General features: G+C 40.2%; 1 protein-coding gene across 1 annotated transcript; it reads left to right on the top strand.

Moving 5' to 3' along the window:
* The first annotated feature begins 3,951 nt into the window (after positions 1-3,951).
* Positions 3,952-21,927, top strand: tes (testis derived transcript (3 LIM domains)). Its single transcript, XM_038706161.1, has 7 exons — positions 3,952-4,147; positions 7,861-7,946; positions 12,950-13,556; positions 14,776-15,399; positions 17,353-17,568; positions 17,752-17,910; positions 19,906-21,927. Exons 1-7 carry the CDS (start codon positions 4,121-4,123, stop codon positions 20,095-20,097), a joined length of 1,911 nt encoding a protein of 636 aa, XP_038562089.1. The 5' UTR covers positions 3,952-4,120; the 3' UTR covers positions 20,098-21,927.
* Positions 21,928-22,444: the final 517 nt, after the last annotated feature.

The raw sequence follows: 22,444 nt of genomic DNA, 5'->3' as shown, positions 1-22,444 counted from the left end.
TACATTTTATTGTCACAATGTAAAAGGTTATGATATTGTGCTTTGTAACTCCCTTCTGCTACATAGCAGGCGACATGCATTAATACAGAAGCAATTATAAAAATGGCAAACAGACAAACAATTCAGTGATCAATGGAGCAGTGCTGAGGATGAACTTGAGTTTAAGAGTCTGATCGCTTGGAGGAAAAAGCTGCTCTGCTGTCAGGTGGTGCGGTAGCTGAAACTTCTATCTCTTCCCAGAAGGCAGCAGGGTGAAAAGGTTGTGGCTGGGTGGGTACTGTCCTTTAGTATCCTTTGGGATCTGCGTAGGCACCTCACTGATGCTCGGGAGGTGGGTACCAAGGACCCGCTGCAGAGCCCTCCGGTCCTGGGCCTTGCACCACTGATGTAGACAGGAGTCAGTGATCAGCTCCTCAGTTTTGCTGACTTTGAGCAGTAGGTTGTTCTCTGTACACCACTCTGCAAGATTACTAATGTAGTCTCATCATTCGAAATCCGGCCAATGATGGTGGTGTCATCCGCAAACTTCACAACAGTTCTCTCCATGTCGGGAGATGCAGTTATGGGTGTACAGCGTGAACAGGAGGGGGCTGAGCACACAGCCATGGGGATTCCGGCGTTGAGCACTACAGTGGAGGAGGGGTGTCCACCAATCCGAACTGACTGGGGTCTGTTTGTGAGGAAGTCCAATATTGAGTTGCAGAGTGTTGTATTTAAACCCAGAGTGCTGAGTTTGCTGATCAGTTTCATGGGGGAGATCGTGTTGAATGCTGAGCTGATATCCACAAACAGCATTCTGATACGTTTTGTTTTTCTCAAGGTGTGTGAGGGCTGAGTAGAGGGCAGTGGAGATGGCACCCTTTGTGGATCTGTTGGTTCTGAAAGCACACTGGTGAAGGTCCAGGCTGGCTGGGATGTTGTTCTTTATGTGCTGAAGAACCAATTTCTCAAAGCACTTCATCAGATGGGGGTGAGAGCCACAGGGCGGTAGTCGTTCAGACTAGACACTGCAGACTTTTTAGGTACAGAAATGATGGTGGCTGTCCTGAAGCAGGTGGGAACTGTCTCCTGAGACAGTGAGATGTTGAAAATGTCAGTAACAGCATCAACTAGCTGATTGGCACAGGTTTTTAGTACACGGCCAGGAATGTTTTCAGGCCCAGCTGATTTACTCATATTCACTCTCGGCAGGCTCTCCTCAAATCTGCTGTGGATACTGACAGTGGTCCTCTGGAGGTGGAGGAGATCAAAGCGAACATAAAAGATGTTATGTTCATCTGGTAATGTGGCCTCACACATGATGGAGGAGCGCCTGCTATTGTAGCCTGTGATGTTTTTGATGGCCTGCTGCATATCGTTGGTGTTGAGGTATATCTCCAGTCTCTGCTGATGTCCCGGCACTTTCTTTTCCAGTATTGATTGATGTATTTCTGTCACAAGTGATCCTAAAATAAAATAATGGAGAACCTAATGAACATTTGGGAGTCTTTGATCGTATTGTTGTTGGTATGCTGTGTGTAAAACATGTGTAAAAAGTTTGAACATCATATTCTTTACTAAAGTTATCAAGTCAGAGAGCAGGGGCAATACAGAGAAACACTAGGTCAGCAGGGAACTGTACGATGGCCATCTAGTTATTATAATGGCAGCATTGCCTTAAGGGGACCTGGCTATATAAATGCACTAGTTAATGTTAAAATGGCCCGGGGAGGGTGATGAGCAAATTCAGAGTCACATGTTGTCAATATGCCTTTAGTGTCATTGCAATGTTTCAAATGTTCACTGTGAGTGATTAAACAAGTCCTGTGCTTCATAGTAATAGATAGTCAGTGCACTCTAAAATGACCCAGAGGTGTTACTGTTTTGTTGATCTGATGCTCCATCAAGGAGAAGGCAGTTAAGGCAGAAGTAGGAAAATATTGTGGTCATGGTTAAAGGAAACATGATGGAAGGTAGGAGATGAGGTGAACCCCCATCGCTGATGCTCTGTACACTCAGGCAGGTGAATTTTCTGATCTGGCCAACACTGCCACCTACAGTGTGAGCACTCAAGTGACAGGTGTGAGAAAATGGAACTTGATTTACCAACCAATACAGTGTTATTGTTTTTAGAGTACAGATTTTACCTTTATATTTTAAATTTGTGGAAAAGACTTCCTGACTGCACAAACTGAAGGTCAAATGAAGGAAATTCACAGCTGTCGGTACACTCAAACTGTTGAAGCCACACTTTGTGGTTCAAGCTGATATGGTGGGTTTATTTTGAGGCATCATATCATTGCTGTTAAGTCTAACTTTAAAATGCCTTTTAAATAATCTGTCTGCTTTCTAAATAGCCTTGTACAAGTTTGTAACACATCATGAGGTTGTGTTAAGTTTTGGATACTGCAGAACAAGTGACGACATCTCTGGTAATGGGAGAAAACAGCTGCCTGAGAGTTTATAGATGCTAAAGAACATTTTGTGTTACAGATGTTCATACCAGACAGCATAGATCAGACATCCCAGTGAAGCAGAGCGGTGCTGAAAAACAGCATCCACACTCATCAAAGCCCATTCCTTGACAGATAACACCATCTGACCTTCAGGGTGTGACAATGTTGTTTCCTTTAAAAAGGCCAGCAGCAGTTCACAGAGGAAGTTGCTAACCACATGTTTCCTGGCTGTGAGGCAACACAGCTGTTTGACAGGCTTCTCAGTAGAAGCACCAAACATCAGATCACAAAACAAAAAGCTGTGGTGTGGTTTGGTTCAACGTGTGGCTTACTCCAATGCGCGTGCCTACTACTGCATTCAAAAATGTGTAGGCCCATTTCTAAAGCAAAGACACATTTTACCACATTTATGGACTTTTTTAATTTTTTTTACAACACGCCTTTAAAAAAACTTCAAACATCATGACAAGCAAAATAAAAAGTAAACTCTCTGGAAGAAAAACTTGCAAATTTAGACTCAAAACAGAAGTTTGAATCTGAAAAATTCTTATCAAATCCTTTGTTACAACAAGAAGACGCCCCTGCTGTTCCCTGATTGGTCGTCCTGCGCGCTTGTCCACTTTCTCTATTCCCATTGGTCAATATGGCTATCTATCATAGCGGAAGTGCCGCCTTGAAAATCAATGAAAAGTGAACGAGACCTCCAGAGTGAAAGCCGCGTCAAGTTGAAGAGGGAACGTGAATATTCTACCGGAAGTAAGGACCCTTTCTCTTCAAAGTAAAAGGAAAGAATAACTGCAAAACACAACCGTTTCTACTGTCTATCGTGTACAAATCATTTCAGAACCAAAATTACTTCTATTGGCAAAGGTATGTGTACACATACAGGTCTTACATTGCTGTCAATGTACACAGAACAAACATAAGCCAAAAGGACATCGAGCTCAACTCAAAACAGACACAAACTACCACACACAGATACACACATAGACACTAAGAATAAAATAAAATAAAAACATTTGTACAGCAAGACAATAGTGCACTGGAGCAGAGTGCAAAGAATGCTGGAATAAATGTTTTTGTGCAGGTATTTTATGTAAGCCTACATTAGGTATTTTTGAGCAGTTTACCATTTACTATGAATACGAGCAAAGTTTGCACTTTTCATGGGACAACATGTTGTTAATTTACATAAGTGCTCCCCTTTCTTATAAAAAAAAAAGCATATTTATGTATATTTATTTAATATCTTGCCATTTAGCCCACTCACTTCAAAATGTATTTACCTTATTTATTTTTTAGGCATATAAATGCATTTCTTGACCGTCCTGTTTCTTATTCATTTGACATTTGTCTCACATACAATGCAATAGTCGAAAAGTTCATACGGTGTTTGTTATTCATCATTGTATGTATGTTTGTTTGTTTGTTTATTAGTGTTAAGTAGAGCTTGCAACCTTTTATCTTGAAAATCCTGATCGGAAACAGCTTTCTTAATTCTGTAAACTTGACACCTGTGCAGAGCAGGACCTCCGAAGAGAAAACGGAGCGTGAACCCGGTTGTTGTAGGCTACTATTTCTCTGGTCCGTTTTCTATCCGTTTTGGGGTTTGACAGCTGTTTTAGTAGCGGCTCCTCTGTTCGCCTCGTCTGGACCGACTAAACGCCGCGCTTACAGACTCAAAAATGGAGATAGAGAAGGAAGTAAAAAAGGTAAGATTGCCCCCAAAGTGTACTCGGTATCTCAGACTGACGGGGTAACGCCCTGAAAAGGTGTTCGGAACACTGGACAGGTGGCGAGTGAAGTTACAGTATCCCAATCAAGACGGTCATGTTTGATCTTCTGCTTTCATTTCTGTTTTCAAAGTCATGTTTTTGCGTTTACATTTCTGGGAATTAAATTCTATAACTATTACATGCCAACTAAACAGCAGTAGGTGGTTGATAGACATTATTACAGCACTTGTAGTTGTAGCCTTCTTTCTTAGCACGGTTACTTCCTTTTGAGAATATATGCCCATTTGAACTTCCTTTGAAAGTTTGACATCGTGTCATCCACATCGTCAAAAACTTAAACGCTGTATACATAGCGATTATTTAGCAAAACGACGTTAGTCACTGGAAAGATAGGCATGGGTATTGTGCATGAAATTGTCCTAGTTTAATTGCATTAATGTTTTAGTATCAGCACGTATTGCTACAAATGGTAGTTGCAAAAGTTAATTTACCAAATAATTATACAGCTGGCGATTCTAGATACAATCCCAGTAGTGTTTATAAAACTGGGGTCAGTTTCCCGCACTTGATCAATGTCATCTCTGTTTGCTTGAGCCATGGGATCCTTGCATAGACCTGCAGGTAGCTGGAAGCAGTGTAAAGGCAGGGCAGAGCTGCAGGGGTAAGAAGTGGTTAGTGTGAAGATGCAGCATCAGTCACCCAATAAGATGCAACTTTAATTTACCATCATTTTGGCTTCAGTCAATTGTACAAGTAATTTTAAAATGCGGTTAAACTTGTGTCTGTATTGGCAGTCTGTACCAAACACTGGTTTGTTTCCAGCGTACTTAATGTTAAACAGTGGTTCTTGCTTTACATGCAGAGACAAACTGTCATTCAAAATTAATTGAAGCACATAATCCAGGATTCAACAGCCAGTGTCTTTCTACAAGGTCTTATTTGTTTGCTAGTCAGTGAGACTTGACTGAGTCAACTCCATTGATCTGCAGCAAACTCAATTATACAGTGTATACAGTAAACTGCTGCTGGAAAGTGGATCTGAGCAGCTGGATGACCCAGACAGGCCCAGACTGACATCTGCTTTTAATCCCTGGAGGAGATAAATAAGTCTGCAGTGGCTGCAGGTCACTGGGGGGCCTCAGTCAGAAAGAGACTGCTGTAATTACTGTGAAACTGTAACTGCCCTTTTCAAGAAAATTAACCTTTGTGTTATACAGTAATATTATGCCCAATTAAGCTCATGCAGTCTTCCAAAAAGACAGCTGAGATAATAGGTTTACAGCCTGCGAAATCACCATCACTGCAATTCTGTTAAATTTTAAGTTGTTTCTGGTGGTCTTTCTCACATTCTTCTCAAAACACCTAAATGGTTATTAAAGTTGCAGTGGTCAAGAATCTTTAGAAAACATTTCCAACTTAAGAGACATAATCCTCTCTTTGCTCAAATACATTTAAGAATTCTGTTATGGACTGGCAAGAAAATTGCCTCTAAAACCACAGCAAGAAGGCTGATCTATAATTATGATGACATTAGATAGTTGCATGTATTCATAATCTTTATCCCACCCAGATACTAAAAAGAAGAAGTTGGTCAGATGAGTCTGAGTTGTTATATTACTTCTTATATGTTACTGTGAAATTAAACCAAAAACAACTGCTACAGTGTGAAGTAGGAATTGCTATATAAATATAGAAAAATCTGTTTCTGAACTGTGAGACCAACCTAATTGAATTAAACCCTGCTTTCTTCAATCTGTCTAATATAGGCACCAGTTTTGTTCTGCTATCAACTGCAGGCATTTTGCTGCACACACTATGAGTAAAATACTGCGGACAAACGTTAAATAACAATTAAATTCAAATTTAATAGTTAGTGTGTTTTAGCTTCTTACGGATGTTGCAGACACAAGATGTCTTGGTCTGAAAGGAGGTGGCCCTCTGAAATTAAAATGTCTCCATAGCCAGTGACTAGTGTCATTACAGCTGCCTCTGGTCTGCAGTTCAGGCCTGCTGCAACAAAATTACTCATGAATATGACTCATCGGATCTGAACTGTATACTTTGTGTTTCAGCAAACTCCTTGTAGAGGGTTGTCACTGGAATAAATTACCCTGCAAGCTTAGTCATAATACAGAGTCACTGATCAACATCAACTGCTAATGCAGTTTGTGAAACTGTGTTCCAAGGAAAGTCACCCACACTGAGTTACCAATCATCCTCACTATGCCCGAGACATATTTAAACTTACAAAAGTAGTGAATACTTAGCTTGGTTTGCTTTAAATCTCTGCACTTACTTTTGCATTTGAGATACTCAGCTGATGCTCTCAGAGTGCCTTAAATGAACACGGTAGATTATTTGAAATTGACAGATCACAAACCTTGTGAGCGAGACGGATTGCAAATATGTAGTTCAGTGCCCTCTGAAAAGAGTCTATCAGGGTTAAAAACTTTTAGTACTGATTGTTATGGGTTTGTTGCACAGAATGAAAAACTGTCTGGTACTCAAAGTTGGGGACAGATTTGTAATCCTTTTTTTAAAATGTATTCCTTGTTCACGTGGTGTTAGGGTAACAATGTGCTTCTACTTTTATCAGCATACTGTAAAGCAAGTAATTTAATTTATATAGTACATGTTCAAATTAGTGCTTTAACAAACATATGCAAAATACAGCATAAGAGGTTAAAACATATATTTAAGAGAGATAATCCATTTTAAATTAGGAAGGCATAAACTACCTGAGAGATTGGTCAGGATGAAAGTGGATAATCAAAGTAAGAGAACAACAAGTTTTTTAACTGGATTTACTTAAAGTATGTTTTTAATTAGTTTTTATTTGACAGTCTTTCACTATATTACTAGAATGAACTGTGCTAAACAACCCCTGAAATTCTATTTATGCCGCCTACAAAAATGAAAGTAAAAGAATCTTAAGTTCAAACCTCACTGAGATCCACTGATGTGTTTGCCAGTGTAATGATCATAACAAACTACTCAGCTAAACTCCTGCTCTTCAACAGCTCCCAGGAGAGGAAAGTCTCGCTACTCTGGAGGGTGTAATGGAAGTCAAAATATTGACATCACAGCTTTGCCGTTACAAACAGTCACTGTCTGCATTCCTCAGTAGCGAGCGTCTTTTGATTCAAAAACATCTCTCCGACAAAAGGGGTGCCTGCTGGGATCCCACAAGGCATTCAACAGCATTGAATAGTTGACCATATATGGTCATAAACAGCAGCAATGGCTTAAGGTGGACATTGTTTGACTCTGAAGCCAAGGAAGAAGATTCAGATGCTAAGGAAAGAGGTGCAGCATAGAGTCACCAGCTGGAAAACTGGGAAGGATAAAATTCCTGATTGCAGTTAAGGAAATTTAAGAGAAATGTTGCTGAAATATTTCTAAAGACAAACAATTTTGCCTGGATTACAAATAACCAGAATAGTATATCCAGATTTTATTTTACCTCAAACTATTTTCAGTACAGAGTAATTATTTCACATGTTGAGCATCAAAAATGTGTTCTTCTCAATGAGTCTGGGTCAATGAGAATTCCCAGCTTAACGTTGACACAAATAACAGCCTCTGTTGTTATGTCCCTGCCCTAAGGAAGCTCAGCATTTCCTTTCAGTGGCTGAGCAGCCAAAACAAAACTGTGCACTTGTAATATTCCTCATGTGCTCTGTTTACAGATGACCCTCGGACACGAGTTTGGTGCTGGAGCGGCCTGTTTGAAATGCAAGGACAAGTGTGAAGGCTTCGAGCTGCATTTCTGGAGGTTTGTACAGCTTCTGTCAAGCAGCATAGAAATGTCACAGAAACAATCTTGACAGTGGCAAGTCAGTCTTAATCCCCAGGTTTCCTGTGTTTAGACTAGAAATATTAAAGTTATTTAAGTGAATCAGCTGAAACTAAAGGTGGCCTACAGTAGAAAACTGGTTTTCTTGGGCAGCTGTCAGGTATGTTAGTATATAATTATGAAGCAAGACATAATTATTCATCATATTATTCAGCACATTATTTCCGAAATAATACAAGAAGAGCAAATAAAACTTCAATTCATGGGCCAGACTGGTCAATAATACTTTCCTCTTTGCTTAATTAAAAATACTCTGATAGCAGCAGGAGTCGTGGTCTGAGAGCAACATGCTGATCCTGAGTACAGCCGCTCCCTATGTCTTTGAGTCCCACGTCTGATCAGTTTATTGTTATAAGAACAGTGGAAATATCAGGGCAATGTTAATTTACTGTTGATGACTCTAGGTCTAATTAGTGCTGAGATTGGGGTGGTGAAGCATTCATGGGTGCTTCTGGTTCTGATTCAACAAAATAACTAATTGGATAAGATGCTCACATAAGTTATAGTGTAGACACCAGGCCAGAAATTTCATAGTTTTAGGGGCAATTTTCTGAGGGCACAAAGGCCATAAGTTTAAAAAATATGATTTTGATTCACTTAAATAGACGAATCCATTTGGAAAAGCATTAATGCCTTTTTAGTAAACATTTCTATCAAAATAATACTTTATTTACCCGGAGAGAACATGCAAACTCCACACAGAAAGGCCGGGGCAACCGGGGTTTGAACCCACAACCTTCTTGCTGCGAGGCGACTGTGCTAATCACTGCACCACCGCTCCAGCCCACAACATTAATTAATAACATTAAAACCATTTAATCAATAACATTCTGAATTGCTGATGATGGAAGTAATGAGGGAGCCTTCCCGCTTCCTTCTCATCTGTTTTATACAGTCTATGGCTGCACAGTATTGATCAGGCAGGAGTAGGGCTGGGCAATAAAACAATAATGATAATTATCGCAATATAATTTTTGTCTATCAATAAAATAAATGTTCAATATATCGTCAATAAAATGGTTTAATTCATTGGAATCACAGACAAATTAGCACTTAATTTTTCTATTAAAATATTTATTTTGTTGAGGAAAAGGGACTGAAAAAAATTTTACTAATCATATTTGTAAATAGTTTTTTACTATAATAGTTCTGAAAGTGTCACATTCTGACCATAAAGAAATGTTTAACCACATAATTAACCATCTGGTTTCTTCAGTTTCCATTCATGAGCAAAAATCTGCCTTTAAACTTGAAAGAAATAACGATTCGACATTTATTGTGATAATTATCGAATATCGATATGAAATGTTTTTATCGTGATAACATTTTTGGCTTAGGCAGGATAAACGAGCTGCATTTGTATTACTCACACCACATGATTGTGTTACCGTTACAATTAAGTTCAAGTTTCTGCTGCTGCACCACCAGACTGCAGAGCAGCTTTTCCCCCCAAGCGATCAGACTTTCAAACTCAAATTCATCCTAAGCACTTCTCCATTGACTATAGTTTATTTCTATTTACTATTTACTATTCTAATTTTTTAATTGCCTCTATATTAATGTAAATTGTCTGCTACGTAGCAGAAGGAAGTTACAAACTCAATTTCATTCTATAACCTGTTGTATCGTGACAAAATAAATCTACCTACCTACCCATGTACTAACATTACACTGCTGGGCAGACGTGACAGGAGAAGACAAAGAGGCAGGGTGGGCATAATATTTTCATCAAGGCCAGACAGAGGGGCTGTGAAACTCCTGCCCTGGCACTGGTGTCATTTAAAATAATTTTAAAAATGTCGGACCGTGTACGGGTAGTCTCTACCCAGGGTTCTCTGCCTTGCTCCCTCTGTCTGTCACAATATACGGATTTATTTGAACCAGTGACTCATGAAATACTGCTCTGTCTGGACAATCATCCACACTTGGCTAGTTTTCCTGAAGACAACACCAGGTCCCCCGATGGCCATCACAGCATCAGCACAAAGGCCCACCACGGGTCTGTGGTGGTTTTAATGTGTCTGACATTCAGCCTGGAATGCTGTACTGTTACAGTCAGACAGGGGGCTTACTTATCATGCCAAGTTGGATCTCTAGGGATCTAGAGCAGGCAAATTCCTTTGTTTTTGTTGTTGACTGAAGACATTTGGGTTTAAGATCAAAAGATGAGTATGAGACAAGAGTTCAGATTTTCAGCTTTCTTTTCCTGGTATTCACATCTAGATGTGTTAAACAACTTAGGAAATATCACCGTTTGTATCAGACCACAGCATTCATTGGTGAGCAAATGTAGAGGAACAAATAATAAAAGTAAATAACATTTAATATTTGGTGGTATAACCCTTGCTTGTAATAACTGTCTCAAGCCTGCGACCCATCGACATCACCAAACTGTTGAATTCTTCATTTGTGATACTATTCCAGGCTTTTACCGCAGCTTGTTTCGGGGTGTTTCTCCCTTCAGTCTCCTCTTAAGGAGGTGAAATGCAGCTCTACTGGGTTGAGGCCAGGTGGCTGACTTGGCCAGTCTGAAACCTTCTACTTCTTTCTCCTGATGAAGTCCTTTGTTTTGTTGGCAGTGTGCTTTGGCTCATTGTCCTGCTGCATGATAAACTTCCTCCACATTAGTTTCAATGCATTTCTCCGTAAATTGGCAGACAAAATGTTTCTGTCCACTTCTGAATTCATTCTGCTGCGACCATCATCAGTTACATCATCAATAAATATTAATGAGCCTGTTCCAGAAGCAGCCATGCACGCCCGAGCCATGACATCACCTCCAGCATGCTTCACAGATGAGCTCGTATGCTTCGGATCATAAGCACTTCCTTTCTTTCTCCACACTTTGGCCTTTCCATCACTTTGGTAGATTAATCTTGGTCTCATCAGTCCATCAGATTGTGTTACAGAACTTTTGCGGCTCTGTACTTCCGATTCTTCCTGCTGATGAGTGGTTTGCATCTTGTGGTGCGGCCTCTATATTTCTGCTCTCTGAGTCTTCTTCCAACAGTTGATTGTGATACCTTCACCCTGCACTGTGGAGGTTGCTGGTGATGTCACTTACTGATGTTTTGGGCATTTTCTTTCACAATATTTCTGTCAGGACATGAGCCGACCTGTTGGACGTCTGTTGCTCAGTACACCAGTAGTTTCTTTCTTTTTCAGACCATTCCAAATTGTTGTGCTTGCTATGCCCAATGTTTGTCCAATGGCTCTGGTCGATTTTCCTTCTTTTCTCAGCTTGACAGTGGCTTGCTTTTCTCCCCTAGACAGCTCTCTGGTCTTCATGTTGGTTTCTCCTCTTTAACAGGAAATGCACTCTTTATAGGTTTGAACCAAGGATGAAAACTTGGACTAGTCACGCAGAGCTATTTAATGTTTGGACAATCGACCTAAAAGGCAACACCTGGGCAACAAGAACCATCTGTCAGTCACATGTTCCAATAGTTTTGCTCACTTGAAAAATGGGTTCAAACAAAGGGTGGTATGTCCTGAGTTGTTTAACACATCTAGATGTGAATACCATATTTGTTTTTGTTGTTGCCAGTCGCTCTCCCCACTGTGCTTAAACACAGCATGCATCTGTCTTTTCACTGCAACCCTGCTTCGCGATGTAACGTAAGGTATTTATTACTTTAAAAAGTAACAGTGTCAGTGGAACGTTTTCTCATACTGTGATGATTAAACTTTGCAATCGATCCACAGTTCACCTGTGTGCCGAACCGTGCAGAGGGACAAAAAAAAAAGTTTCAAAACATCCCTCCGCTGTTATAGCCTCAGAAACAGATAACATGGAGGAGGAGAGAGGGAAAGATGTGTGTGAGTAGCCATTTTCTGTGAGTTTTAAGTTTTAAAATAAAATTTACAAAGGAAGAGTTTTCAATTCAGGTTATTATTTCATGACAAATTCCACAAAATTGTTGTAGTTATTACACTACTACACCACCATTACATTTTTCCTGTCCACACCCTGTAGAGGTAGCTCGCACACACCAAGGCGTGCGCACACCACACTTTGGGAATCGCTGATCTAGAGTATTTTACTATCTACTATACACTGTAGTGTATATGCATATAAAGGCTTTGTTAGAATGCTGTATGCACTAAATGCTTTTACATTCCTAGCTTTTTTGCATACCTAGTTTAAGGCTTTCCTCAACTCCAAAACTATGCTGCATATTCATAATGTTCATTTACAATACTTTTCAATCGGTCCGCCTCAGCTCTACCTCTTTGCCCATTTTTGGATTAGCCAGAATCGGCAAAGATGGCGACGGTTGGAGCCACTGGGAGCCACCCACATTGAGCTTCACTACAGCTCTTCAGAATCCCACTAATTGTGAATCATATCACAAATCATAATATCTGTCAAATATTGTCAAAAAGTAATATGTGATTTTATTTATTTATATATATTTTTTACTATATCTATGTAAACCTACATCCAATAAGGTTTAAACAGGTTGACACTGCTGAGAGAAATATGTGGGCCTGCTCATGCTGAAGCATGCCTAGCAGTCATAAATTATGTCTGTTGCTCTACAAATATGAAGCAAGTTGTGTTGAGGCATGTGAAAAGTGCAGATATTTGAATTTAACACTGAGCTGTTTGCATTGGTATAATATTGTAGTAAAGTTGTACCAGATTCTAATTGTTGTGGTAAGAAAAATTACAAAAGAACAGCATGTTTGTTTAAAAAATAATACAGTTAAAAGAGGCTAATTCAAGATATTTCCAAAGCAACATAATAATGTAACCTGTAGAAAAGGCAATTGGAAAAACTAAAGACATGGTTCCACACTAAATCAAGCATCAATAAAATTGTAGGAATTCACGCATAGAAGCATGAGACAACTTTAAAAAAATATTCGTAAATCTTGAAAAATCCAAGTTGTAAGTGTTTTCCTCTCCTCCTCTGCAGAAAAATCTGCCGAAACTGTAAATGTGGCCTCACAGAGCACAACGTGCAGATGGAATCGGAGGAGAACAAGAAGGTAGGCAAGCTGTTCGAGGACACCAAGTACACCGGCCTCATCGCCAAGCTGAAGACGGATGGCATCCCCAGCTACGATGGCAGTATGATGACCATTACTCTGCCCAGCCCTGCCACTGCTTACGTTGTACCGCCGAGTGCTTCTTCCACTGTGGTGCCCCCCTCTGCCATAGCTGGTTCTGTACAGCCTGCTGGAGCTGCTGCAGGTACAGCACCCGGCAGGCCTCAGGCTCCGCATCAGGCTCCGCATCAAGCTCCGCATCAGGCTCCGCATCAGGCTCCGCATCAAGCTCCGCATCAAGCTCCGCATCAAGCTCCGCATCAGGCTCCGCATCAAGCTCCGCATCAGGCTCCGCATCAGGCTCCACATCAGGCTCAGCCTCAGCCTATACCTGCCAGTGTCACTCCTATCAAGGCTAACAAAGTGCCTGTTGCTGTCAGTGCCACATCAGCCAGTGTGGTACCAGTCCCCAAAGATGTGCCAATGAAGCCTATCACCTATGACTGGGCACCACCAGTAGCCAATAAGTATCTGGTAAGAGTTAAAACTAGTGCTAAATTAATTAGATTAATTATTATTTAAGTCAGTTTTCAAGAGCAAATGCCATTCTCTGGTTCAAGCTTCTCAAATGAGAAAAGATGCTGCTTTCGTCTGTTTTTATATCACTGAACATTAAATGTCTTTGGGTTGTAGACTGTTGGTCGTACAAAACAAGCAATTTGAAGACGTTACATAAGGCTCTGATTAATTGACAAAACAAAATTGATAATAAAAGCATGAACTGCCTAGTTCAAACATTACTAGGATTAATAGGGATTGCAATATTTATTATACATTAAGTGACAAATAGAATTTGGTGATACAACAAATGCATCAGCTATAGGATGAATCTACAGCCAAGACTTTCTTGGGGGGGTGTAGTTTTAATCACCCAAAAAGTAGCTTTGCCTTTATTCATTGTTGGCCTGTGCCTGCACTTTGTCCTAAACAGCATAAGATCGCTCTGTGCTGTGACTCAAGTGGTATCATGTGGGTGTGTGCTCCATTTAAAGGCTTTGTAATCAATTATTCATTGCCGTTTGTTTAGTTTTGTAGATGTGACATACAGTGGTTCAAGCTGTGGAAAGCTTTGGCATTGTCTAACTGTAATCAGCCTGTGCCATTAGTAGTTAGGAAACAAAGTGTCGATTGTCCTATTGCTTTTATAAAATGTTTACAAGAATGATAGCAACTACCAACTGAATCTTAGCTGCTCAGTTGTTAAACAGGGACATCACATTATATTGATATCTTGGAAACGAGAACTAACCAAAATAACCTTGAAAAACATCAATGTTAACTCACAGTTGATTTAAACTTAACTCAGCTGTTCATAAGTAAAGACTAAGACTGTTTGATGGTTTCTTGTTTAGTATGAATATGCCATAGATACATTAATTGCTCAACTGCTTTGTCTTATCTGAAGTTTACAAGGTCTGTTTCCCCTGAGCAGAACCAGGATAAAGTTTTGGAACACTCTTTGGAACAAGTTAGTTTAGTCTAGTACTGTATCTTAAGGACCCTTGTTTTGGGCATGTCTTTCTCACCACAAGCCTCTGTTTCAAAAGTTTTTTTTAAAAGAAATAACCCTTACTCTCTTTCTGATTGGTCCAATACTTCTTTTTGTGCCGTCATCTCATCTCTGTCCTTCACACAATCTTTGTTTATCCCATCTGAGCTAAACTGTATCTTCAAAATTTCCCCTGACTTCCAGGCGGTGCGTTACATTGAGCTGCTCCCACCAGAGAAACGTCCGGTGACCGGTACAGAGGGAGCTGCTTACCGCCGGCAGCAGATGGCATGCCAGCTGCCCGAGCATGACCAGGACCCGTCCATGTGCCATGAGCTGAGCCCAGCCGAGGTCAAGCAAATGCAGCAGTATGTCCGCAAGTACAAGGATGAGGCCCTGGGGGTCGGAGATGTTATACTGCCTGAAGAGATGGCTCTGGTTCAGGCAGGAGGGCAGGGTGGAGCTGGGGCTGGAAGCGCACCTGGTGCTGGTGGAGCAGGGTTTGGACCTGGGGTTGGTACACCTGGAGCTGATGCTGGCCCTGGGGCCGGTGGTGGAGCTGGAGGAGCTGGATTTAGACCAGGAGTTAGTGGTGCTAGAGCTGGTTCTGGGCCAGGGGCTGCAGGACCTGGAGCAGGGGCTGGAGGTCCTGGCTTTGGACCTGGAGCAGGGGGTAGAGGAACTGGTGGTGCTGGGCCAGTTTCAAGTCCTGGGGGTGGACTGTCTTCTGGCTTTGGGCCCGCTGGAGGAGCCATGGGTACTACTGCCACTGCTGGAGCCATTGGCGTCCCTGGAGCTCAGCAACCTGGACTACCACAAAAGGCCTTTGTAAGTTGCCTGTTCATCAGTCTGTCACTTTCCTGGACATCTACACTATTGGCATTAAGGTCAGATCAACTGGTTGAAATTATTCATTTTTAACAATTAACAACAGGCATCTTATCTCCTACTTCCAGGAGCTCTGTACTGTAAAATAAATTATAATAAATCAATGCAGTAGTGCTTAACATCATAAGGTGTAGGCAACTTTTTGCACTAACTGGGTACGAACAATACTTTATTGTTACTACTCGGCTTTGGCAACATTCTTCACCAGTTTCTGAGACCTGACTGTTGATCTTCTTACATCAAGAACGGGAATTATTATAGAGGATATTGCTTTAATGTGATGCAACAGGATAATGCTACTGGCTCTCAACCATTTTGGCTTGTGAGCCCTTAAAATTAAGCAGTGTCTACTTGTGATCCCTTATGACAGATTGTGTATATCTGCCATAGAGGGATTTCCCCTGGATTGTTTCGTGACTTTAAAAGTTTATGACTTTAAAACTCATAAAAAAAGGACAGTAAATATATGTAGCAGAACAATATCTTTATGCTTCCTTGTACCACGAATCATCTGACGACCCCTCAGATTTATCTGATGATCCCATGGGGAGGTCAGTCCGTGCCTCCAAGCTGGGAACCATGGTTATAAAGAGTGTCTTGAAGGTGTGATTAACTCCTGTTATTACTCTAGTTAATTATGTGAGCACTAGTCCATAGTTTAGGTCATATGTATGTACAACCTGATGACTTGGTTACTTAGGTAATGACTGTTTTACCTTGTTTTTGTACCAGTGCATTACAGTCAGTAATAATTACAAGAAGCACTGTGTAACTCCTAGACAGGACACTAGGTGGACCCATAAGACCAACTCTGACGTAGCCGTCCCCATTCAGGATGATGGAGAGTGATTTAATTATAATTCACAGTGGGTCTTGAGTCAAAACAGGAGTTGTTTTGTTGGATCTCATCATCACCATGTGCAGTCATATAATCCGTGCTCTGTGGAGTCTTATGATGTATACCTCCCTTTAGTTCTGCTGTGACTCATGAATAAACAAAGGGGTCTGATATTGAAACAAGAAGCAGCAGTGGTTATGGAAGAGCAACAGTGAGTGCATAAGTAAGCACCAACTTCTCATTCTTTTCATTTTTTTTCCTGTATTCTTCTCCATGTTGCTGTCTTCTTTCTCTTCTGTTACAAGCTCATTGTCTTTTTCATGAGCCCATGTTCTTATATTCTCCCACTCTCTTAGGTTTATCCTCCATTGTAATTCCTAATTTCCATGGCTGCGCTCTTCTCTCCTGTCAGGGAGTGTCATAATGACTTTACATATCTCTACCTTCACCTTAACTCCACCGTCATCTCAACTTAATTGCCAACATCCAGGCCAGGTCACATTGGCTAGGCCCATGTGTTGTAAAGAGGAATTTTCTGCAGGAAAATGTGTCGTTCAGGGAGTACTGTGATTGGAGGCAAAGAGTTCAAATCTTTACTTTACTTTGTCAGATCAAATGAGTTTGTCTTGAATTGGCTCAAAGAGAAGGCTGTTACCCTTTGTGTAAACCTACTGATAAGTGCTGGGAATACATAATAAGTGTTTGTTAGAATCAAAGGGACTGTAAGAAATCTTTTCATGGCAGGATGTAATTGACTGGTCTGACACGGTTTTGTCTTACACATACCATATCTATATGATAGTATACTTCGTCACTTCGAGTTCTGGGAACTTATGATGGGAATTTTTCACTTGATTTTGACATTTTATAGTCTTAATGACTGATTGAAATATAATCCTTAGGTTATTGGAAAATGAAGATTATCATCAGTTGCAGACCAATTATAAACCAACAAAGAAGAAAACTGAATTGGACAATTGAGTTTTACATCACCTGTTAATGTTAAATCCAAATCCAACCATCTCTCTCTCTCTTCTCTCTTCTTTCCCTTCAAGTCATGTAATCATTGCCAGCAGCCCATGCGTCTGGGCGAGCCAGCTGTCTATGCTGAGCGGGCCGGCTATGACAAGATGTGGCACCCAGCATGCTTCGTGTGTTGTACTTGCAACGAACTACTGGTGGACATGATCTACTTCTGGAAGAAAGGCAAGCTGTACTGTGGACGCCACTATGGAGACAGCGAGAAGCCACGCTGTGGAGGCTGTGATGAGGTGAGAGGATATTACCATTTCAAGTATTTTGGAAGTTATTAGTAGTTTTGTTTACGTTTCATTGCAACACTATTATTGTGTGGTATTGGAGGCAAAATTTAAATTGTGCATGCATCAGTTTCTCTGTAGTTTTGATTTTGGTAGCACTATTCTATCTACGTTTTGATGCTTGTCTGTCCACAGCTGATCTTCAGTAACGAGTACACTCAGGCTGAGGGCCAGAATTGGCATCTGAAGCACTTCTGCTGTTTTGACTGTGACTGCATTCTCGCCGGAGAGACATATGTGATGGAGAAAGACAAGCCTGTCTGCAAGCCCTGCTACATGAAGAACTACGCTGTGGTAAGACAGACTTGCTTTCTCTGGGTTTCTTTTTTAACAGAATGAAAAATTAGTATTTGTTTGTTGGAAGCTGTTTTCCAAACTACATTCAGATCCCCAATTGCATAGATTTTTAACTTGAGTTGCCCTAACTCAGGTGACACCCCCAACCCTAGGAAAAAGTCCTGTTGTGGCCAGCTAGGCAAACCATGATGGGGCAAGTTAATTTCTCTACTCTTTTTAACAAAATGGCAATTCAGAGTGCTTCACATAAGACATAAGTGAAACAAAAGGCAATATAAAAGACACACTTAAATAGGGAAACATTTAATTACAGTGCACAGCAATATATGAATAAGTAGTCTCTAATTTAATGTAAAGAAAAGCAGTCTTATGCCCTGATTTAAAAGAACTGAGGGTTCTGGGAGTTTGTCTGCAACCGTAGGATTTTAAAGTAATTTTTTATCACAAACAGTGATAAAGTTCTGAGAACAGAAGTGATGTGATCTACTTTCCTGGTCTTAGTGTTCAGCTGCAGCTGTCTGATAAATGCATGGACATGCTTTTCTAGATCCTGTTGAGACATAATACCTCTAATTCTTGATATATTCATAAAGTGACTGTAGGCTGATGTTGTAATTATCTTAATGTGGATGTTAAAATATAGGTCTTGAGTCTATGACTTCTAGACTTCTTTCCTGGTTTGTGGTTTAGTTCAGTTTAGTTAGTGCCTAAAGCTGAGCACTGACTTTTAATAATTCTTCCTTGGCTCCAAAAGCAGATACTTCAGTTTTATCTTTGTTTGATTAAAGGAAATGTTGGCACATCCAATTATTTGTTCAATGCGCCTGCTTGTATGGGACCAGAGTCAACTGGTGACATAGTTATCATAATTATGCAGACGACACACACTTTTATATAAGATTTTATGTTGTTTTCCATAATCTGATTCAGCGGGAGCATGTAGATGTTTAACAGAAGAAGCCCGGGTATGAAGCTTTGGGGAACTCATGTCATTGCTGCTGTGGTGCGGTTCAAATCCTGACTACAAAACGTTAAAACTGTAAAATTGTGTTTAGGGCCAGGAAGCTTTTCAATGATTTTACTTGAGAAGGGGAGATTTGATATCAGCCTATACAAAGTTGTTCAATAGTAATGTGTCTAGATTGTTCTTCTTTTTTTTTTAAGAGTGGCTTAATAACTGCAGTTTTCAGGGTCTGTGGGAAATAGATTAGAGAAATGTTCGTATTTGCAGATCTGATCCCATCTAGTTACAAAACAGTAAAATCCTCATGTGCCTGCATTGTGATTGAGTAGTTTGACACGGGGTATCGCAGGTCATTAGGGTTTGTGTTAAAGGGTCTCATGCAGGTTGAACAACAGGCCTCAGGATAAAACTGATATAAAAGAATGATTGTAAATGAAAGCTGGCCACCCTAAGCCAAGAATGTGAAGCACTCAGCATGTGTTTACATGATTTATCCAACATAATCCCCTGCAACGCCACTGTTCTGTAACTTCATACTTGCCTTCACTTCTGACTGTGTCATTATAGTTATATATATATATATAATGTTGAGAACTGTACTTACTTTAAGTATTTTAAGGTAGACACACCACATGGTTACAAAGCCATTGGTAATGACAAATAAATATTTTAAAAAAGCTAATATTATTTATTTTTTAATGCGCCATTTTAAAAAGAGCCTAACATGTCAGTCAAGTTTCTGGATTTTAGACCTTGTCCCAAAACTTAATTGGCTTTAAAACTTCCAAAAGAACTTAATGCTTTTCACCATGAACAGTTCTGACCAATATTTGTTACATTTTTGAGCACACTGGTATTTTTTAAAGTGTAGGTGGTGTATGTGTATGTCTGTGCTGTTATGTGTACAAAGGAAAAGGCAAAATGTCTAAAATCTAAATGGAAAGATTGAACAATATGAAAATGAATGGTGAAAAACTTAAAATAAATGACTATGTGCCATGACATCATTATATCCTCCCTCATCCCAGAAATGCTCAGCCTGCCAGAATGCGGTAGAACCCGAGGCCCAGAGGGTTTCCTACGGCGAATCCCACTGGCACGCCGAGCCACAGTGCTTCAAGTGTTCTGGATGCTCCAAGTGCCTGATCGGCCAGCGTTTCATGGCAGTGCAGGGCTTCCTCTTCTGCTCTGCGGAGTGCAAAAAGAAAACCATGGCTTAGAGGGCCAGCACACCCTCCCTCCATCTTCTCCGCAACCACTTGTGAAACCAGGACAGATTGAGCTTAGACTAGAACCAGAGCAGGGAAGACAAACACAGGTGCAGCTGGAATAGGGCAGATATGTTGGACTATGGTTGTGTTAACAAAAAGTAGAGTGCCTGATGATTCTTAATATAGAGATGTACTATAATAATAAGTCCATTTGTATTTAGGTGCTCTTTTCTTTCTGTCAATGGAAGACCACAGTATTGATAAATCTGTCTAAACTAGACACTTAAACTTCTACCTTCTGGTTTGTCCTTTGCCTTAAAATCAGCTGTCTTCTTTGAACAAGTAGATGTTTTGTTGCTTTTCTTGCACTGTGTTTTCTTACTGATGAGATTAATTTTGTATTGGTTGGAAGCGGCAATCTAGTTTAATTTTAAACCTGTATCAGTTTAATGGTAATAGCGCTATTGTGACCCAAATAACCCACTGCTGATTTAATGTACCACCTTGTACTGCTTTCTTCATAGAAAAAACTACTGATATTCACTCTCATATGCAGCAATATGACAAGCAATATTAGCCAGGTTTTTGGGGTTGATTTGCACTGTATTCCAGTTAAAACTGAAATCAAATAATAGTAATCTTAATCAAATCATTATGCAGTAGGATTTTGTTTCTTTTGTATTAAGAATTTCAACTTCCTGAATTCAGGTGACAGGTATGGAAGTAAATTGCCCTAACTCTGGTAACATTTGGCCACAAGCAGCTACTTTTACACATTGTCAAATGAGGTGTATAGTATCATTTTCATAGTATTTTAGGGGACAAAACAGTGTGGGGAATTCCAGTATACATCACCTGCTACCAGTTTATGTGGTGTACCTCTGCAAACTATGCTATAAAAACAACAGCCTTGCAATTAATTTGTGGTATGTAGACATGGTGTATGACATGAGTATTTATAACATTGTCCCCTTAATGTATGTTAATATGGAATGTTCAAGAACAACGTACTTCATAAAGAGTTGTTCTACGTAACCCACACACAGCAGCTGTCTTTTGATTTAAGATAAGGCACAAGCTTTCCCCGCCACCACTTGCGGAGCTCATTCTGTTGCTGGCCTCCGTCTGGCGTGCGCAAAGATGATGCAGTGAATCTGTTTTGAAAACAAAGGGGAGGTCTCTCCATGACTCAAACGCCTTTCCAATGTGGACCCGTTTTTTTGCCCGTTGATCTGATTCTCATTTTGGAAGTCGGGCTTCAGCAAATAAAACTTGTTTTTTTTTTTTTATCTTTACATGGAGTTTGTATTGGAATCTGTGTTGTGCTGGGAGCTGGTTGTTTTTCGGCATTACCGGTCTCCATTTTGTTAGACAGCTAGATTTTGAAAGTCTCCAATGGAAATAAATCCCACCCCCTCCCTTCAGCTTCCAAAGCCATTCACTAAAACACATTTAGGTAGATAAGCAAGTAGTCCAGCCAATCATTTCATTCGTCCGGCGCTTTTTTCAATGCTGCATCTGCCACAGATACTGGATTTTTTATTTTTTTGTTAGCACATTTGATTGCTGTTGGCATATGGGAGTTTCAACAAATATAACAATGCTAAATAAAACAAAATACTTCTGAATAAATTGCCTACCCCACCTTTAATTCAGGAAAACACTGGAAATTGCTTCATATAAAACTATTTTGTGTCACTATTTTTGTGCCATGATTTTCCTTTTATGCAATAAACTGCACTTTAAATAGGTTTTTCTTTTTCCAGTAATACCTGATGTAGAATGCATGTGAGTTTTTCACTTAACAGCTAATAAAAGCCCCTACAGAGGTCTTTTCACTTATGCTTGATTATCTTCCCAACATCTCTTTCTCTCCTGTTAAGTTTTTTTTTTTTTTTGCACCTGTTGCATCAGCAGAAAATAATTTCTGCAGGGCACTCAGGCTTGATGTAGCCAGTGAAGGTTAGCAGTGATGTGGCTGATCACAAGCTTACAACATCTAGGCAGCAGAAAATAATGGAAAAGGCTGCCCTTTTATTGATATTTCTCACAACAGAAATTTGGACTTGCCATAGCAAACTACAGGTTAAACTGATAACAAAAAATTGTGCCTCCTTTCCATGAAATGTTCCAGTGAGCCGAGATACGAGACATTGGAACATGGTCTCTTAAATTGAATGCTGCCATCGTTAATGTTATTAATTACACTTGTGCTTTTCCTACTGACATGTCTTCCCTGAAAGAAGTCATTGTGGTGACCTCATGTAATCATGGCTCCATCATAACTTCAACCTGAGCAGACATCTAATCATTATGACAAATTTGCGTGGATGTACATAGCCTTTGCTTATTGAGA

Source organism: Micropterus salmoides, unplaced genomic scaffold (assembly GCF_014851395.1).
Source record: "Micropterus salmoides isolate LMB-PRFRI ecotype aquatic unplaced genomic scaffold, ASM1485139v1 Ms_hic_scaffold_8, whole genome shotgun sequence".
Classification (NCBI taxonomy): domain Eukaryota; kingdom Metazoa; phylum Chordata; class Actinopteri; order Centrarchiformes; family Centrarchidae; genus Micropterus; species Micropterus salmoides.
The sequence above is the reverse complement of the archived record's forward strand: the minus strand, read 5'-3'. Positions and strand labels throughout refer to the sequence as shown.

What these genes read in the sequence shown, in the direction of transcription:
- tes (XM_038706161.1), top strand. Translation starts at nt 4,121, where the DNA reads ATGGAGATAGAGAAGGAAGTAAAAAAG. An exon ending in TTCGAGCTGCATTTCTGGAG is followed by an intron (nt 7,947 to 12,949) that starts GTTTGTACAGCT and finishes CCTCCTCTGCAG; the next exon opens with AAAAATCTGCCGAAACTGTA. An exon ending in GACTACCACAAAAGGCCTTT is followed by an intron (nt 15,400 to 17,352) that starts GTAAGTTGCCTG and finishes TTTCCCTTCAAG; the next exon opens with TCATGTAATCATTGCCAGCA.